At 37.8% G+C, this 19,371-nt stretch overlaps 2 protein-coding genes across 6 annotated transcripts in view; both read right to left on the bottom strand.

Moving 5' to 3' along the window:
* LOC125228570 (phosphatidylcholine:ceramide cholinephosphotransferase 2-like) overlaps nt 1-3,767 on the bottom strand; it is a 168,946-nt gene extending 165,179 nt beyond the window's left edge. The window contains exon 1 of the mRNA XM_048133185.1: nt 3,547-3,767. Within this exon, the coding sequence (XP_047989142.1) occupies nt 3,547-3,640 (94 nt within the window). The 5' untranslated portion in view covers nt 3,641-3,767. The remainder of the gene's footprint in view (nt 1-3,546) is intronic.
* Nucleotides 3,768-9,350: 5,583 nt separating this feature from the next.
* The window catches only part of LOC125229235 (probable phospholipid-transporting ATPase IA), a 144,610-nt gene continuing 134,589 nt past the window's right edge, over nt 9,351-19,371 (bottom strand). For 3 of the 5 annotated variants that reach the window (XM_048134043.1, XM_048134041.1, XM_048134044.1), the window contains exon 23: nt 18,084-19,180. In XM_048134043.1, the coding sequence (XP_047990000.1) occupies nt 18,994-19,180 (187 nt within the window). In that variant the 3' untranslated portion in view covers nt 18,084-18,993. Of the gene's footprint in view, nt 10,962-12,233; nt 12,323-13,288; nt 13,330-18,083; nt 19,181-19,371 lie in introns of those variants that run through there. The other 2 variants (XM_048134042.1, XM_048134045.1) reach the window with 2 other exon arrangements.

Here is a 19,371-nt window from a genome sequence, read left to right on the forward strand (position 1 = left end):
GTAGAGTCCGGTAAGTATATTACGACTCCGCATATAGACCTAACGTCCAACCTCTTACAACGACATAAGCACAGGTATTTATTTGGTTTTCGTATGTGATAGTATGAAAGTACATCCGTTTATTACGACTCCGATTTTAAGAGGGCTTTCGTGTTAAAAATAGTGAAATCGCAACCGAGCGCTCGATCATACCGTGTGTGGTATCAAATTAAAGGGCTTTGCGAGTAGTTTATAAATATATATCACAATTCACATTATAGGACTTTTTCTACTTAGTCTAACAAAATATGAGAAAATGTCCAAAAGTGGTAATAATTGTACCGGTGAAGGCTCGTTTTCAAAAAATTGACAAAAATCAATAATAGCAATTTATAATCACTAAGGCATAACAGCAATTTAAGTAAACGTTGCAGATTAATTTAGTACAAAACTTACTTCGATGTGATGTAGATTTTCAAAGAAATTGTCACTTAATTTTAGGTAATTTCTGAAAAAAATTGAATTCGCCTTAGGCTAGTTTACTCTTTTTCAAAAACTTAAAATAAAAATCTAGTCTGAAATGATTGTGGTACAGGATATACGAATTGTAAATTTACCCGTTTTAATATTCAAAATTGTCCAAATTTTGCAAATAAGATCGACTGATTCAGCTCTATACGTGCGTTTTTCTAAACGTGCATTAGAGAAAAATTCATAATTAATTTAGTGAGTTAGTTTTCAAAAATCCAGTCTTATAAAAATCAAGATAATAAGATGCTCTAACTGGAACTTGAATTAAATAAATCTATTGGATAACGGAAAGTGTAGTATTTCACCGACTAAAACTATCAATTTTACATTCTTTTGACGTTTTTTTTGAAAGCAGCCTTAACGACCAGCCGCTTTTTACGACACATTTGACACAGAATCCGTCCGTCAAGTCCGGTTGCAACGACGAGCGACAAAGTTTTTAGTTTTACTAGTAAATTGAGGAAACAAAGCTACTTCCACCCGAGCACGGCCCCCTGTCTTGCTTACAACAAGTAGCAAGATTACATTGTGGCCATCTAACTTTTTGGAGTATTGCTTTTAAAATTTTAACAATTTGTTCGCCTCGGGTCTAATCTTATAAGCTAAATAGAACCCAATTTGTATTTTTCGATTGCGTATAAACTAGCTTTACTTACAAATGATGAGCAAGCACGCATACTAAAAAGGACTTTTCTAACTAAACAAGTAACAATAAAATAAGGTATTAATACTATGATAATAATACCCTGTAAATAAAACCTATTGATTGAAATGTTTTAGTAATAGAGATGTAGATATTACTTTTAATTAAAAGAAATGAAATTCGTTTTGTACGACATCCGGTTAGTACGACGTAATATCAGCGGTCCTTTGAGCGTCGTTGTAACCGGAGCCTACCGTATATTTCAAACTTTATTTTTTAAAAGAAAGGTAAAATGGAGATCTTGGTTTTCTTACATCAATTGCTTGTATTACTAGGGGCTCTGGGAGCTGTAGACCTTCGCGACATGCAAACGCAAAACTGACGAATCACATTCAAACCACACAAGCCTTTTTTAGCAATTTCCGCATTTACCAAATTTCCAAAAACTGGATAAAAATGATCTTCATCGTGCAAGTAATACCTGCTACGATATCATCAACATCAGAATTCTTAAAGGTAATGGTAATTATTGAGTAGTACGGCCATTTACTAAAAATCCTCAGAACCGGTTAATAACCGGTTAACCGGTTTTGAAGGAAAAGTCTCGGTTATTAACCGGTTTATTAAGTTAACCGGTTTTTGCATACCCTAGTAAATCCATTTGTTGAATCTAAGGTCTCTACTCTCGTGTCTGTGACGTCCCTGTAGCTGTACGTTATTATGTTGTCAAACAAAACAACGCGGCGACGCGAGTTTATTTATCTTGATAAGCGATAAGTAACGTTAAATACCTACAATTCGTTTTGTTCACGACACGATGACATAAGAGAATGCTTCGAGATGTGATTCTAAAGTTAGAGATATAGAGATCCATTTAAAAAAGTAAAAATAAATTAGTTAACGTATAACGTATTTTAAGGATAGCGACAGTTTATTGTTAGGTAAATCAGTTACCTTTCTTGGTATGTACGTCTATATACGTCTCTACCGGGCACAGAAAATGGGGCGGGGACAAATGGGAATATTGGGAATGCATCTAGAAATTGAAACTGGGACTCTAGAGTCTGGGACAGTCTTTGGCGGTTAGTAGCCAAAAGTAGGTAAGTAAACTCATGCTTAGTGCGTTTTCACATTATCCGATCCGATATCGGATGTCGGACCGATATCCCATATATTTACGCCACCATCTTTGTTTTTTTCGATATCGGATCGGATAATGTAAAAACGCACTTACTCTGAGAGTAAAATCATCGGTTAAATGCCCCATTCGCGAACATCAGTCTAGAGCCGTGTAGCGCGACATGTCAAGGCGGGGCTGGTGTCCGCGCGGGCCTGCCTGCCCCGGCCTTCACCCGCCGTAAACGCTGGGCCTGTTGACCCACCTGCCAGTTGGACTGACGGCTCTACTGTCCAAATATGGAATATTACCTACACAATTCTCAATGCGCTATTGTCAAGGTAAAATGTATCTGATTTGTTTATTTTCCAAAACAAGAGCGAATGTTTATTTTTCGAAGCAATCATTATATTCATCATACATATTTAATTTACTGGAAATGAAAAAATAACGCAAACCAGCGATGGGTTGCTGGGGAGCCAATGAGAAAGGGTTTACAGACAAGATGGGTCGTCAAATAAGACAGAAGCGGGAGGAGAGAGAAGGATCTCTGAGTAGTTCTAGGTTCTAGTCTAGTTTGTAGTGTAGCTAAATCCATGAAAATGCTGCTAGCGATAATGCTGCTCTTTAATGCATTCTTAATTTTAATTCTGCTAGCTAATAATGCATGTGCATGGAACGTGTGGGATGTTGAACACGAGGCGGCACCGGCTCGATGCGCTTTATCGTGTAAACAACTACAAAACATGCAAATAAGTCTCGTTCTCTTAATGTGTATTTCAAATAAGTATGCTTTAAATTAATTAAAATAAACAAAAATAGTTTGTGTGATAACAGTCGAGAAAATGTCATAGGTAGTATAATATGTTAGTTATGTATTTGTAAACTTAAAATATAAATATAAAATAATGTCATTATTTTAACCAAGGATATTAACCTATTATTAGGCGAGTAATAAGTACTTGTAATACTGTTAAAACGCTACGAAATATTTTATTATTTTATGAACACTGATAATAGTTTTCCTAAAAATAATTGAACAAGTCACAGTTGAACGACTCACTTGCGCGTTTATTTCAAGCTGAATAAATAATACAAATACCAAGGCAACGCATATTATAAGGTATGCCTACTTTTTTCAGGATAGTAACTGCATTTGAACAAATTCTTTAGCCGACTTCAAAATGGGAAAGAAGGTGGATCTAAAGTCGATTGTTTATTTTGATTAATTTCCTTTTTTATTGTAGATTATTGCCAAAGAAATATATTTTCTTACCTTTAGTATTAAGCTGAGTCCTCAGCCTCGTGAGTTCCCTGGACCGGCTGCGGCTGCGGCGGTGCGCCGCAATCCTGCGCGGAGACCGCGCCATTGCACACACAATCACATAACACACTTGTCACACAAAATAAACCGCACAAATTCGAATTTAGAACGAACGTGTTTTGTTTTGCTACGTTACAAGGCAGCGGCGGCAGCGAGGCACGTCAGTTACGCTGAAGGCACGGCGTGGAACTGTTCTAGTGTTTGTTGTGCTCGACTCACCTGCGCGCCGCGAGCGCGTGATAACAGATAACAGTAACTGTTACCTTTCGCTGGCTGGTTGGGTAACATAACAGTGGGAAGCGGGGAACCGGGTCAAGGGAGCTTTGTGACTTTGGGCTTTTGCTGTGTGTAAATTATACATGCTATATTTACAAGGTGATTCAGGATCGTATCAGGATCAAACCGGCGTATTCAGTTTCTTATAACTGTTACTATTGTTAGCAGTCTGTGTTATTAACGTTACTTTATTTTTTATTCACTACCTACTTTATTATTTGTTCTTAAATAGCTTTTATTTCTTTTAAAAGTTCATGGTCAACCTACAATTTAAATCTTGGTCTCGGATTACATACTATCGGTTTACGTTCCGGATGTCATCCGTTCTGTCGAGACCTAGCAGGACGAAACGCAATGAACTCTGCTAAAAGCTGGCCCCGTAGCCGAATGGCGTTTCTGCGACGCGAAACGCCACCGAAACGCCGCAGAAATGTAGTCTGGCTCTGTCGCGCCAATACGCAAGAGCGATAGATAGCTACGAAAGAGATTATATCATGAGCGTTTGTGCATTCGGCTATGCACACTGATCTCCCCATAATATTTGTGAGAACCTAAGAATATACAGATTTATTAATCTTGTTATACTTGTTTGAGTACGAAAACTATGGTTACCAATTAAAACTACATGCTACCATTAAAATTTAAATCCATTTATGGATGTCTAAGAGCTAATAGGTAGGTGACGCGAATAACATTTCTGAAGTGGCAGGTGTTCATAGACTAAGGAAACTGCGTCCCATCAAGCAGGCTGTATGCTTGTTTGTCACCCCCGCAGAAAATATTTACAGGTACCTATAATACTTACCACTAGCTTTTCGGTGAAGGAAAACATCGTGAAGAAACCTGCATAGTACGAAAACTACATCTGCGAAGAAACTAAATACCTTATTAATTTTGACATTTCCTTATAGTTAGTATATTTCTTTTGTGTTGGTGTGTTGAGATTTTTTAAAACATTGGCGCTTTTGTACCCTCGCAACACTCAAGATTATATTTATCAATCTTGGTAATTTTCGAATGCGAGCTGCGGCCCGCAGTCTGCGTCGGGACACCATCGGCATCGCGCGTGCTCAATGAAAATGCTCCTCGTTACGACAATTTTACGTGAGTTACCCGATTTTACATGTTTAATAATTTTCGCTTGCTATATTATTACTCAGAGATTAAACAACGACGTTGCCCCCTCCCAACAACTACCTAGATACTCGAATCGGTGGATTGCATTCAACTCTGAATCGTGGTATAGTATTTAAGTACCTAGTATTGTACAAGTACAAACTTGAGGTCCATTTCTCAAACCTGTTACAAGTTACAAGCGGAAGTCTCTTTCCAACTTGTCATATTAGACATTGACTACCACTTGTAAATTGTAACTTGTAGCTTCGAGAAATGGGCCCCAGTGGCCCGTTTCTCGAAAGGTACAAGCCTTGTATTACAAGTGTGTTTCCATGACAACCAATACGTTTTGGCAGTTCGCGCACTTGTAATACAAGGCTTGTACTTTTCGAGAAACGGGCCCCTGGTGGTTATACGATTATTTTCTTTTAGTGTTTTCTATTAACTAATAACTTTGTGAAATAAAGGGCTCAGGAAAATAAATAAAACTCATGTTAAGAACGAGAACAAATAATATATTTCTGTTACATTCACATGTTCGCTTAAGTTAAAACCAGCGACGACGGGACGCGATGCTTCAGGGTTTGAACCTTATCATTATCACCATCACCCAAGGTATAAATTCCCACGGTATCACATTGTTTCAACAACAATCAGGAATTGACGTCCACAATCCACATTGGTCCCAAAATATCAAGTTTTCATAAGTCACCGCCAGGACCAAAGGAAATAAATGCGGCGAATAGATTTTGTTAAAGAATTTACGAACACACAATAGGTAGGTACATCACACGTACATCATGTAATGTATGTAACGTGTCAAATGTGGCTGGTAGGTAATACACCTATGCACTTTTGCTGCTGATAGTACCTAAAAGGGCGCAGCTCAAAAGAGAGGGTGGCTAATACCGCCATGTCCTCCATTGACAATAATGATTACAGTTATTCAATTATGTAGTGTCAGAACCTAGACTATTAGGTAATTACTTGGGGAAAATGAGCAATAGTTATTTGTTTTACAAGGGGGCAAAGTAGTTGTTTAACCGCATGTGCTAATATTGATACCTGAGTAAGCGAAAGATTCCAAAAAGTGGAATCTTGAGCGTTGCGAGGGTATCAAGGCACGAAGGTTAAACAAACTTTGCCACCGAGTGAAACACAAAATTTTTCACCTCACCACACCTCACCAACACGAACAAAATACTGACTATAAAACATCAAAATAAATGAAATCCATCAATTTATTCAATATTTATGATTCAAAATCATCATTTATAGGTAAAATCTAGCAGCCAGATTAAGACGTCGAGTTAAAATTTGTATGAAATTACTTTGCCCCCTTGTGGATAAAATGCAATTTTGCTATCTGTTTTTGAATAGCAAAGAAAGCCTTTACCAATTGGTGTGGTGGAAAATCATTAATTATTAGCAAAGGTCATCACTGTCATCAGACACCTAGAGACGTATCTAATGAGTAATGACTGAATCGATTCCGATGTAAGACTTCAAGAAATTAAACTTTAAGAACCGAACTCGCAGTTATCTGTTGTTAGTAATCATTCGCACCTGGGCGTCATTTACGTGCCTATTGGTGGGAGAATATCAAAATATTGATAACTTTTTAGATATATTTTATATTTGGAATCGGCCTCAAAGTCCCGAGTGAAGCCTCGCGTCCCGTCGTCTCGTTTCTTATCCAAGATAACAGTTAACAATAATAAACTGTTAGAGGTATGTATGTATAATATAGTATAGTAATATGATAAATATTATTATTATTAGTATTGTAAGTCGTCCAAAAATCACTAGCAGTCGACTTTGTAAAGACTCTGAAAATTTTAGCTTCGCAAGTTTACATATCACAATAATTTCAGTATTAGTGATCCTCGCTGGCTCTCGACGCTACAGTAAAACGCAGTGCACTAAGTCCGACAGAATCTAAAGTGCCAAACAATTGTATCACTCTAATATTCGATTACTTTATTTAGTCGTTATTTTAAATTTTAATTTGAAAGGCTATATGAATCAATTTAGGTGGGGAATATCTAACAGACTAATATTTGCAGAGGATCGATAGTTTTCTAAAGTTCGTGCTCGAAAGATTGAAAACAGTGAATCATGCAATAGAAAAGGCGGCAGAGGATACAGGCCAGGCTCCCTGTAATGTGTATATAACATCGTTGCACTTTGTCATTACTAATACATTGGCAATTTTATAGAACCCTTTTCGTTCTTATCAGATGCTTGGCCACTGTGAACCGGCCACCTTTCCGTCTTGTCTTTTGTGATGGTTGTTGACAGAAACTCGCATTGTTCGGTGGCCGGTGGAACCGACTTTTAAAATACTACTTTCACCTGTAGATACTCTACTAAGGGCCAAAATACCTTATACAAGAATAAATACTTTGAATTACATTAATAAAAGCAGCGACTTATAAATTGTTACAATACACCAAAATACATATTATATTCCAGATTTGTCGAAGTAAATCAGAACAAAATAGGCCCTCTCACATTAATTATCTAAGTATCTTGTACTACACCATACAGTTAAAGCATTTCAATAAATTAGTAAAATATTAACAACAATTAATAGTAGATCACTCTTAAAACAGTTAGAAAAAGAACTGTACAATGATTGTACTCATAACAATAAAGCATAATTATATTGTATAGGTACCTTTACTTGTACGGTCAAATTCACAAATATCTCTACAAGCCGACGATTTTACATTATATGATTATAAACATCTTTTGCCCGCGGCTTCGCTCGCGTTAGAAAGAGACAAAAAGTAGCATTTGTCACTCCATCCCTTCAACTATCTCCACTTAAAAAATCACGTCAATTCGTAGCTCCGTTTCGCCGTGAAAGACGGACAAACAAACAGACACACACACACTTTCCCATTTATAATATTAGTATGATGATACCTATGTTACTGCAAGTGTGTGAATATAATTCTGAAACGTCGGTTTTTAAAGTTAATTGTGAATATGTACAACACAACGAACATGCAAAACAGTCTGACAGATCTATGAGAGTTAAAGCAAATCTCTTAAAATATTTTTTGGCCAAAAATGCAATTTTTATAGTATAGAATAAATAAATAAAAGAACTGCTTTCGACAGGACTCGAACCTGTACCCTTATTAGGGCACCTGTCCAATCTTTTTAAACAATTGACCTATGGAAGCCTACCAGAAGCTTCCATGCGTCGGATGGTTAATATCAGGTAGCCCGGTAAGGCCTCGAGTTCAAGTCCTGGCGGAAGTGTGAACTTTCAATATTTCCTTTAGTAATATATATGATCAATTATTATCGCACCTAGAGATTTGATTAATAAAAAAAAAAATCAATGATTTCAATGTTATACATATTTAATATTGAAATCATTGATTATTTTTTAGGCAGCAGTAAAAATCACTTGTATTCATCTGGGTCATACACATTTACACAGACAAAACAAATATCTACTCAATGACAAAGAGAATTTGTAAATAATGACATATTTACTTTCATTGCTCAAAAATGATTGTAAGTAATTTTGGGTACCTACCGAATATTAAAAGATATTGAAGTTTGCATCATTAATGTGTCTAAATAGGAGACAATTTTACCTTTTGGAACATTAAATCTGTGAATGACCCAACGAAAACTTAAATCGATAAACTTAGGCTGATATTCCATAATATGATAAGCGTATAATATTATGCCGACAAATATAATATTATGCGTGCTTTTAATTTATTGTTTGAAAAGCATATTCAATATTCAACAAAGTGAATATTTTGGTACAGATGTAGTGCAAAAAGGGTTTCCTTCGGAAACGTTCGTATTTGTCATGCTAGTTCAGTAGGGATGTACCGACTAGTCGCCGACTAGTCGGGAAAGCCGACTATCCGGCCACATTCCTAGTCGGCGATCAGTCGGCGACTAGTCGGCAAAAAAGGCCGATTAGTCGGCACTTCATTAGTAATAGAAAACAGTACAAAACTAAATATCAGCTGAAAATTATGGTTGTATTATGTACCTATTCGTAGGTAATTCCTTTCTTTGTCAAGACAACAAATATCTGTACCTACCTAGGATTATAGGTTTCATAGGCAGGATCACTATCCACTAAGCCAAGCCGGTTGTTAAAAATGGAAAATGTATATAAATATTGGCATGAACCTTAAAACCTGTAAAAATCATGAAAACCGCGAATGAAGAACCAAAAATGACATTCAAAATGTGAATTTAGTCGAAAATTATATTTTGGCCGACTGGCCGACTAGTCGGCCGACTAATCGGCCACCCAAGCGCCGACTAGTCGGTAGTCGGCCTAGTCGGCCAAATCAATAGTCGGTACATCCCTATAGTTCAGTCAATGTCAGTACATCTTGTACTGAGACTCGTACGTTCGTATGTTTCCGTAACAATACGAAGGCAACTCTTTTCGGACTACATCTGTACATTTGCGGGCGGTTAACTGGCGCCCACCGCCCACCTCCGCGCGATCTAGGGTGGAATTCAAACTTTAAAATCAGATTTGGTTTTGATATTACTCGCAGCTCGCAGTGCTTCTCAGGCCCGCTTGTACATTCTGCAAAAGAATCACACTGAAGGTAATTTAAGGTAATTTTAAATTTGAATTCCACTCATAGCGCGCACGGACACTTAAAACACTATCCTACATAAAATACATCTCTTATACAAACGCACCTTTAAGTACAGTGTACAGTTCCATAAATACATAAATAGTTATTAGGTAGCTACTGTGTAAAAAATATAACAGGGATTGTGACACGTTATCCAATACATTTTCTTAATATCAATCAACTATGTATCCAATTTCAATAATCTAGAATTTTAATACCTACGGTCAAAAAGAAATGCCTTCAGTGAGCAAAATACGGTTTTGCTGTTAGCGTGACATATAATGACCATGTATACTGAAGTAGTATACTGAACATAATACGGACCATGCAGTTTTAAATAATAATACATACTGGTTTGATTGCGACGAAATTTAAAAAATGTAAGGAATGAAAGAAAGGCAGGGTATGGGAAGGAAGGGAGTGGGACGGAAGGGAATGACAACGTGAACGTGAAATGATAATGAAAAACCAAGGGAGAAAAGGGAATGGGAACAACAAAGTTCGTGCAACAACAGGAACGGGACGTGAACAGGAATAGGATAGGAAGGGAATGGGACGGAAGGGACCGACAACGGTAAAGGAAATTATGGAAAACAAAGGGAGCAGGAACAAAGATTGGATAGCAACAGGAACGGGAATGGGGCGTGTACAGGAATGGGATGGGAAGGGAATTGGACGGAAGGGAATGACATCGGGAACTGAAATGAAAATGAAAACAAGAAGCGGTACGAGAACAAGAATCGGGCAATACCTGACAGGGATTGGAACGGGAATGAAAACAGGAATGGATTTCTTTTATCAGTTTAAACCCACAGCAAAAGCTGACTTTACTCTCTTGTCGCATAAATAAATATTTACCGAAATCGTTATGAAATCATTTCTAATGGGGTTCACTGGGTCTAGAGTTCTGTAATAATATTTTGTTTAAAAAATAATAGGTATTTCCAGAAAACTTCAATCCTAACCTAGAACAATCTTAAAATAGCTAGAAAACGTAAACTGGAAACATAGATATTTGTCTTGTGGAACGGCAACAGAGTTTGTACGAGGTGTCGCGGCGTGTGCCGCTCGGGGCGTCAGCTGTGGGTTGCCTCGCGGTGTAGCGGCGCGGAGTCTGCGAGGCATGGCAGCAGTGACGCATCTGCCTCGCGCGCGTGTAGAGGCGTATCTGCGCGGCAAGTCAGCAGTGACACGCCTGCCTCGCGGCAGTTCAGCGGCGCGCCTGCCACGCCGAGCTTCAGGAGCGCCTCGCCCTCGGCTGCCGGGTGTCGTACGCGCGAATGACGTCCGACTGCGACACGCTCCCGCCCTCCTCTTGCGAGAATGCGAACCCATCTGCCGGCCACAAAAGGTTACACTCCGCCCAGATAACTGTGGCAGGAAACAGCCCAGCCAAGTGAAAATTTGTATACTTACACGGTGCAAACTTGTTATATTTTTTTGTATGGAAATAAAGGTAAGTACAAAATTGTCATCCTGTCTACGGGCTCACATGAGGTAAGACAAATTGACCAATTTTACAGTTTAGTTAGCTATCCAAATTTAACTAACAATTTAATCTAACTACTGGGGGTACTGCCGGAGTCTTCAATAAGGATTAAGTATATCTAGGTACAATGTATGCAATTTCAATGATTAGCAGCTGTTGTTAGAGACGATATGTCGATTTTTATGAAAAGAATTGGTTCTATTACCTTTTGTCTTACCCCATTACATTGAGGATATTCACCTAATTATACCTAAGATAACTTTAAGTTAGGTGAAAATCCTAATTTTCTTGCCACGGATATCTGAACCAATCATCACTCCTAACTAATGCAGCAACGCAAGTCAGACACATGATTATGTACAATGTAAAGAAAATTATGAGGTTAAATTGGTGGAATGTCTAATCTCTCCGTGACGATTTTTCAAGAAAACGTGTTATAATTTTGAAATCATACCTCAATGAATCCAAGGCCAATGCTATGGAGGTAACTGTATTCAACAATTTTGATGTGAAGTGTTTAAACATGTAAAATCGACTGATAAAATACTGATAGGTAGGTATAAATTAAAATGGCTGATCGAATCTGAAGCGATCTACTTGTGATCGCAGCTTCCGTGCACAGCTCACAGAGGGCGCTGTAACAATCTATGTTCAAACGTGTACTATGCGAGTGCGCACTATGTCGCGTTGCGTGCAGTGTTCACATGGCTCTAATAGGCTCTTCCATCTAATACAATACGGGAATGTGTTTTATTTATTTGAACGTTGATTCAGTATAGTTATACTTTTTGCAAATACGCTGCCTAGTTTTCTAATTTAAAAAGTATTAAAAATAAGTGTTCGATAGTGAATAGTATTGGTGAAATGCTTATCATATAGGTATCAATTTAGTTCCTAGTGTTATCTTTCTATACTAACACTGAGATTTCAATCGATGTTCTAAACTTCTGACCAAATCCGCTCATATTTAGTGCGTAAAATTTTACTCTGCCTAGACTTTGTAACGACAAAGTGTATGACGCGTATTATGGCTTCCGTTTGTCGCGTCCAAACCTGTGCAGATTTAGCTTGTGTCGAGTATTGTTACCAGATGGAAGGGCCGTTAGAGCGATACTCACGGGACAGCTCAAGCTCGAGGTTGACGCGCGTGGTGCGGCGGCTGAAGACGCTGCGCACGTTCTGGAGCAGCCGCGCCGTTTCCGTGAGGCTGCCAAGTCGAGCCGAACGTCAGTGCGCGAGCATAGCGAGCGAGTTGAGCGAGCCACCACCAAACTCTGAGCGTGCACGCTTACACGAAATCAACAATTTTGACTGCAGTATTTATTACGTATCGTTAACATTTGCGATTTAAAGTCCGAACACAGGAGGAAAACAAAATCTACACAGTTTTTTATACTGTCGAAGACGCCAACGGTATCGTCAACGGCACTGTAAAAAAACAGCACATATTTTTCCTCCTGCTGTACAGTGACGATAAATGATTATCGTGGAGGCGTGATAAATTAGAAAAGGGCCAAGGTACACGCTCAGAGATCCGTGGCTCCCACTTGCGAAGGCAAAATGGATTTTCTGTCATTTCGGCTCGGCCACCAGGTGCAAAAGTTTTTCCCTAAATACTGGTTCGTTCAACTCGCTAACGCCAGGCTTACGCTTGGATTGACCCAGACAGAGTCACAACGGTTTAGGACGCTACTCGCGCACGAATCCTGAGGAATTACGAACTGAAAAGGGCTCAAGGGAGATTCGATTCCTGAGGATTCATGTGCAGATTGTATAGTCGTCGTTGATTCACACGTAACAATCAGTTTTATGATAATTTTAAATATAACTTCTTGGAACCTTAACAAGTACTTAGTGATTTGTAGACTTGCGTTACATATGAACCAAAACGTATAGTAAAATTTCCTAAACCAGCCTCCCAATCTTATTTGGAGGTGATATTCCCATAAGGGACAACCCACCACCTCAATACATATATAAAAAGCGTGATGCATGGTAATAAAAGCAGCATGCTAAAGGCCATGCAAGCAAACTTTCTAGTTGATACCGTTCTCAACCAAAATTGACTGTAACCGTTCCGTTCTGCCATTATACTGTTGTGTACGATGATGAAACTCTTAATCGCTGGTTATGGAGTCAATTTTGGGGGGAAACAGGGTACTTGAGTACTTACACTGCGCCAGTCTGACCAAGGCGTGCCGCGTGTCCGCCGCGCTGTAACACCATAGTTAGTCCACTCCATGCCAAGAGAGCCAGGGGCACACCATGCTTAGAATGCTTTGTGGCATTCCGTGCCAAGAACAGTGCCCCGTGGCACTTCATGCCAAGTGCCCCATGGCACCCCATGCCTCACGCATGCCAAACATACGTTTTACCTTGTTAGCTTGCTTGTCACGAATTTTGTGACGGAGGAAGATGACGATTTCAAGTAAACAGCTAGTTTAGTAGGAAACTAATAAGAAAAGCTCAACCTGCCTAAGCAAAATACTATGTAGGTAGCTTAATAAAAACAAAATAACCTTTGCCCGATAAAAACATTTGCAACGTAATAGATTTAAAATCAAGAAGCATATATTTTTGCAAATGTTAATGTAAGCTTAATCAATTTTTCATCCAATGCGCTTTTCCCCTTATGTCGTCATTTTTCTCCTTTCTACTCATTACTTTTATAGCCAAAGTAAACATGTTTCAACATTACCATGAGAAAATATAAACTAGCAACATTACTAACACTAATTATTGAAAAGAAACAAATGGATCATCATGAGTTTCGCATCAATAACCAGTTCAAAATATTGTCAACATTTGCACAACTTTTAAAAATGAATTCACATAAATATTTTAGAAAAAAGCTGTGCACCAGCTGGCCATAATATTCAATACACAAGTCGGAATCAAGTTTGAAAACTTTATTTAAGTTAAAATAAATAGTCATCATTACAAACAATAGCAAAAACGCTTTCTTATATTTATTTACAATACTTATAGATGATGGGTATTAAATCTAACAACACCGTGATGGAATGTGGGGCGCCGGGCAAGGGCTCACGGACGACATAATTAGGGTTATGAATGTTGTGAAATAAAAATACCTTTCCTATTTTCTTTTCCTATCAATGCAAGTTTCTGTTTGCCCTGAAAACCAACGCTATGACAGCTCAAGATATTTTTTTATTTATATCCTAAAAAAGGTCTAATATACTTTACAGTAGTATTCTAACTAGGCTGTTTTTATCTCTGTAGCTCCTATCAAAGTAAGGCTAAATTCAAATGAAAAGTTACGTTGTTTAAACCTATTTCAAGAATTCGCCGATACAGTAATAATGTATATTTAATATTCTAATAAATGCTAGATGGACGGTTGAAAGACTTGTTGGCTATGTAAGTTGTCGATTTGAATAAAATGTTCAATATGAAGTCCTCTGAGTTGTAATAGATAATAAAAACTGTATCTGCATAGTAGCCTGCACAATGTGCCAAGCGTACATTATCTACTTAACTGTCATTACAAAAACTTTAGAGCTGCATATAGAGCTCATATTTATAGGGTTTTAGCATATATTTCGGTTAAATTGTTATGATTTCATAATAAAAATACAATAATGATAAATAAGTTCTTATGAAATCCGGTTATTCAACGGGCCAATTTGGGCTAATGAAATTTTGCTTGCAATTGCTACCTCAAGAAGTCAAGATGCTAGTGTACAATTTTTCAAATCCTAAATAGTATTTGAGATGAAGGAATATAGCAAGACAATCCATTACAAACAGTAGCATAGCGGGAAAGTGGCTTACTCGTTGGTTATTGATTTGGTTTTGTTAATGGTGGCTTCACACAGTTTCAATTAAGTGATTCTGCCAAAAGCTTATGACATTATCATGTAATATATACGGATCAGTTTGACAGTCCAGCGAGGTAATGTAGCCAGCGCCTGCGACACCTTACCGCAGGGACTTTTAGTTTTAGTTTTTATTTATTTACTTATTTCTATATATAGGAATTTTTACATTTAACGTTTATATAGAACTAAAATAAAAGTGACTAGTTATACTTACGAATTATTCATCAGAATATTTTAGTGGATTAAACTGATCAAGTACTTATTATACTAACTACATTCAATAACTAGTGCTTATTGGGTTTTATCATCCTCAACTCAAAACAATAACAAAAAAATAATATATTTTACATTCTGACATTAAGATTCTAATAAAACAAAGACAGAACAACTTCACTTATACATAATGTTTTCGTCCATCTTTATTAAATTGGATGTCCACATTCCTACGGTCCACGGGTCGACCCATATTGTTGGTATTACACATTATTAAATTCTCAAAACTGCATTAAAAAAATATATATATATAAATGTATAATGATAAACGAACTATTGCATGCGGTACCTAAGGGTTAAATTGATTTAACATCAAGTAGTTTAAAATAAATCTATACCCGTCAAATAAAATTTTAGTACAACCAAACAATCTGATACAAATTGTTAATCACACATATACGGGGTGGGTCATAATGCGTTTATACATGGTGACCCATATAGTTCCCATGACTATAATAAATAAGGTTTTTTTGATCACACAAACAGGGTGGGCCATAATTCATTTATAAATGGTGACCCATATAGTTCCCATGACTATTATAAATAATGTTTTTCTTTAATCATGTATATACAGTGTGGGCCATAATGCGTTCATACATGGTGACCTACACAGTGCAAATGGTTATACTGAATACAATTCTTTTTATCGCACGTATACAGGGTGGGCCATAATAATACGTGAAAACAAGTAGAGATCGTTCAAGTTCGTCTGAGCGCTATAGTCGAAGGAGAAGTAATTCTCGAAAGCATTTATCTAGTAGTAGTGAGAGTATTAGTGACTTTCATGATAAACGTCATAAATATCGACACCGTCATATAGTTCACAATGTGTTTTAATTTGAGGAAATTGATTGTTCTTTTTTTATATTGTTATATTGTTTTGAATATTGAACTGCTTAAGTTTATGTGAAACTGTGAAGTTGTTATGTTTGTGTCTACTTATAATTGTTGAAATTTATCTCAGATAACACCACTACAGTTGTACTGGATGAGGCCGAAGCCCTTTTGTGGCAAACGGTAGCCAGACATTTCATCATAATGCTGGACGAGGCCGGAGCCCTTGTGTGGCAAACGGTAGCCAGACATTTCATCATAATGCTGGACGGGGCCGGAGCCCTTGTGTGGCAAACGGTAGCCAGACATTTCATCATAATGCTGGACGGGGCCGGAGCCCTTGTGTGGCAAACGGTAGCCAGACATTTCATCATAATGCTGGACGAGGCCGGAGCCCTTGTGTGGTAAACGGTAGCCAGACATTTCATCATAATGCTGGACGAGGCCGGAGCCCTTGTGTGGTTACCTACCTACTGCAATACTATGTACTTTAAATATATTCATTTCAATAAATCTCATATTCATAAACAAAAACAATTCAATATAACTCTCGATTTTATTAAATATACACATCTTATTTGCTTTCATAAAATCATAAATTCATCAACTTTATCCTTCCACGTCCGTGAGGCCAATGCCGAGATATAAATGCAAATTTTGTACAATAATAATGATAACCTAAAAGCACGAGTACGTTCCACCCGTTCTCTCCGAGCTTTCGAAGGAATGTATGAGATGAGCATAGGAGATAGGAGAATATACAAGGGATAGTGCCGAGGGTGTGCCAATTTCGCTTGGGTCAATGGAAATAGTCGAAAACGGTGCACCCCGCGTTAGTGCGTTTTCACATTATCCGATCCGATATCGGATGTCGGAAGGATTTCTATAGAAAAAATCCCAGATGGCGCCTGTAATGTATGGGATATCGGTCCGACATCCGATATCGAATCGGATAATGTGAAAACGCACTTAGACGTAACATGTGCAGAGTATACAAGCAATATATAAAGGAGACTACATTCATTTCGGTAAATAACAGCTGGTAAGGAAGAACTTTTAACATGAGTTATCGTAAAATCCATTCAATTAGATCAAATAGAGATTCATGTAAGTATTATTTTGAATTTTGAACTTAGTCTAGTAATAATGCACAATAAAAGCCTTTACTAGCGAACTATCAGTAGGTACAGTTTGGCTTGGAATGTCTTTCACTGGACTTAATACATTTAAAACGATTATTTGTGACTTTATTAATAATAGAACCACTTTCACACTTGTAAAAACGACAAACCTAAGTGCTAGCAATTGTAAACCTTCATGAAGGAAGTATGTAGGGAAGCGTATCTAGAACTACATTTGAGCTGGAAAACCCATGTTTAGCAGGAAGTCACACAATCCTATCACATAACCTAAGCCAAAATACTGACCGATTATTTTTCACTTAAAACTTTGAAATAAATAATATGTTCTTTTAACATTCATTTTAAATTATTACTAAAATATAATGTTATACAATACATTCAACAAAAACCATAATTCATAAGACTAGTTCATAACTTTCATAAGAAATTTTAGAATACCTATTTACATAGGAAACAAATTTAAAATGTCAATTGAAATAAATAACAATTTTAGACATAATATGTCACAATTCATTGTATACAAAGCAATAATAAATGCATCAATCTGAGACAGTGAACGTCTGATTTTTTTGGCGGTCAATTAAGTATACAATGTACATATTTTTGTCCGAAAAACGTATAACTGCCATTCGTTACTCCAAATTCTGTTATTGATCTGTATGTTCCATGTATGGTCTGTTTTGATCTTGTCATAAGTAGTTTTAAGTTTAGTTTTAATTATGGGTGCCCTGAAAATCAGTGCCGTGTCTCTTAGACATGGTCTACGCTGAGCGGCATCCTATTTGGTATACCGGTTCACTCTATTTGTATTGTGTTGTACCTATACTGTTCTTATACCAAATAAATATTTTTTCTTTCTTTCTTTCTTTCTTTCAAATCATGTTATTAACTGAGCAACATTTTATTTCAAAGAAATAAATGTAAAAATGTGGTCAACAGGCCAAGGCGGTACGGGTGCCATAGCATAAGCACTCGTGGATAACACAACGTGGTTCCAAATACAACTAGATAATGTTTATTGTTTACCATTTAATGGCGGCGCTCTCCATTATCACATAGCTCAGGTAGCGCCATCTACCTCAATCAAATATACATTAATCACATTCCGAGAAGACTTTCATACAAATATATATTATAAAAATATCGTTAGGCTAGACATTCTGATATAAAAATAATTGCCTATCCAGGAACTTATTTCCATTAGGAAGTAAATAGATGGAATGTCAATGAGGAATCAGTCATACTGTACCGTGTTATATACAATAGGCGCATCGAATTAAACGATAACAAAATACTTAGCGTTATGTACAACGGTTAATCGGATCGTATTCGAAAAGGAGAAGCGTTCATCCAATGGCCACACGACGCAACATAATTTTGTATGTACCTATAAGTTTGTAGTTCTTAGGGATTCTTCTTTATTCTTATTAAAATGGTTCTGATCAGTTTGTATCAATTGAAATATCCAAGCTAAACGGAGAGAAATTACTAGTTATCTTTACTACTATTTATAACATTCGATTATGTTAACGGAATCTCATCGTTTTTAGCCTGAATTACCTACATAGCTGTCCGGATTATTGAAATCTGCTGCGTCGTCTGGACTATTGGATGAGTCTAAGGCATCTTCACGTTAGATGTGGAACTGCACGACGCTCCGGTGTGCATAGCATAGCGCTGTTTCGCTTACACACTGGAGTGCCTCGCGGGTCCTCATGCGTGCGTACGATGACCACGTATGATCAACATGTGCCGCGCTCGAGGCAGTCTCAAGCGACAGTGAACTGTCAAATGACGTGTGAGTCTCGTCCGCGCGCGGGTCGCGGGGGGCGCGCGAGGCGAGCGCGCGCGCCGTCGCCGCCATTTTGCGCGCGGCGGCCATTTTGAACGTCGCGGGCGTTCTGCAGCGTCGGCGAGTCCTCGGGCGCCACGGTGCGGCGCCACTTGAGCCCCAGCGGAGCGCCGCGCCGCTTGCTGGCGGCGCACACCAACATAACGTCAGCGTCAGACCGGGCCCGCCAAGTGCACCGTCCGCACTCACAGATATCATAAGTCGTACAGCAGTGATAACTGATAAATCTAACGCACGCTACGATAGAGAAGCTCAATAATGTATTCACGTTAATTGTAAAATAATATCATTCAAAATTTTCTGACTATGATAT

This window comes from Leguminivora glycinivorella, chromosome 8 (genome assembly GCF_023078275.1).
Source record: "Leguminivora glycinivorella isolate SPB_JAAS2020 chromosome 8, LegGlyc_1.1, whole genome shotgun sequence".
NCBI classification, from domain to species: Eukaryota; Metazoa; Arthropoda; class Insecta; order Lepidoptera; family Tortricidae; genus Leguminivora; species Leguminivora glycinivorella.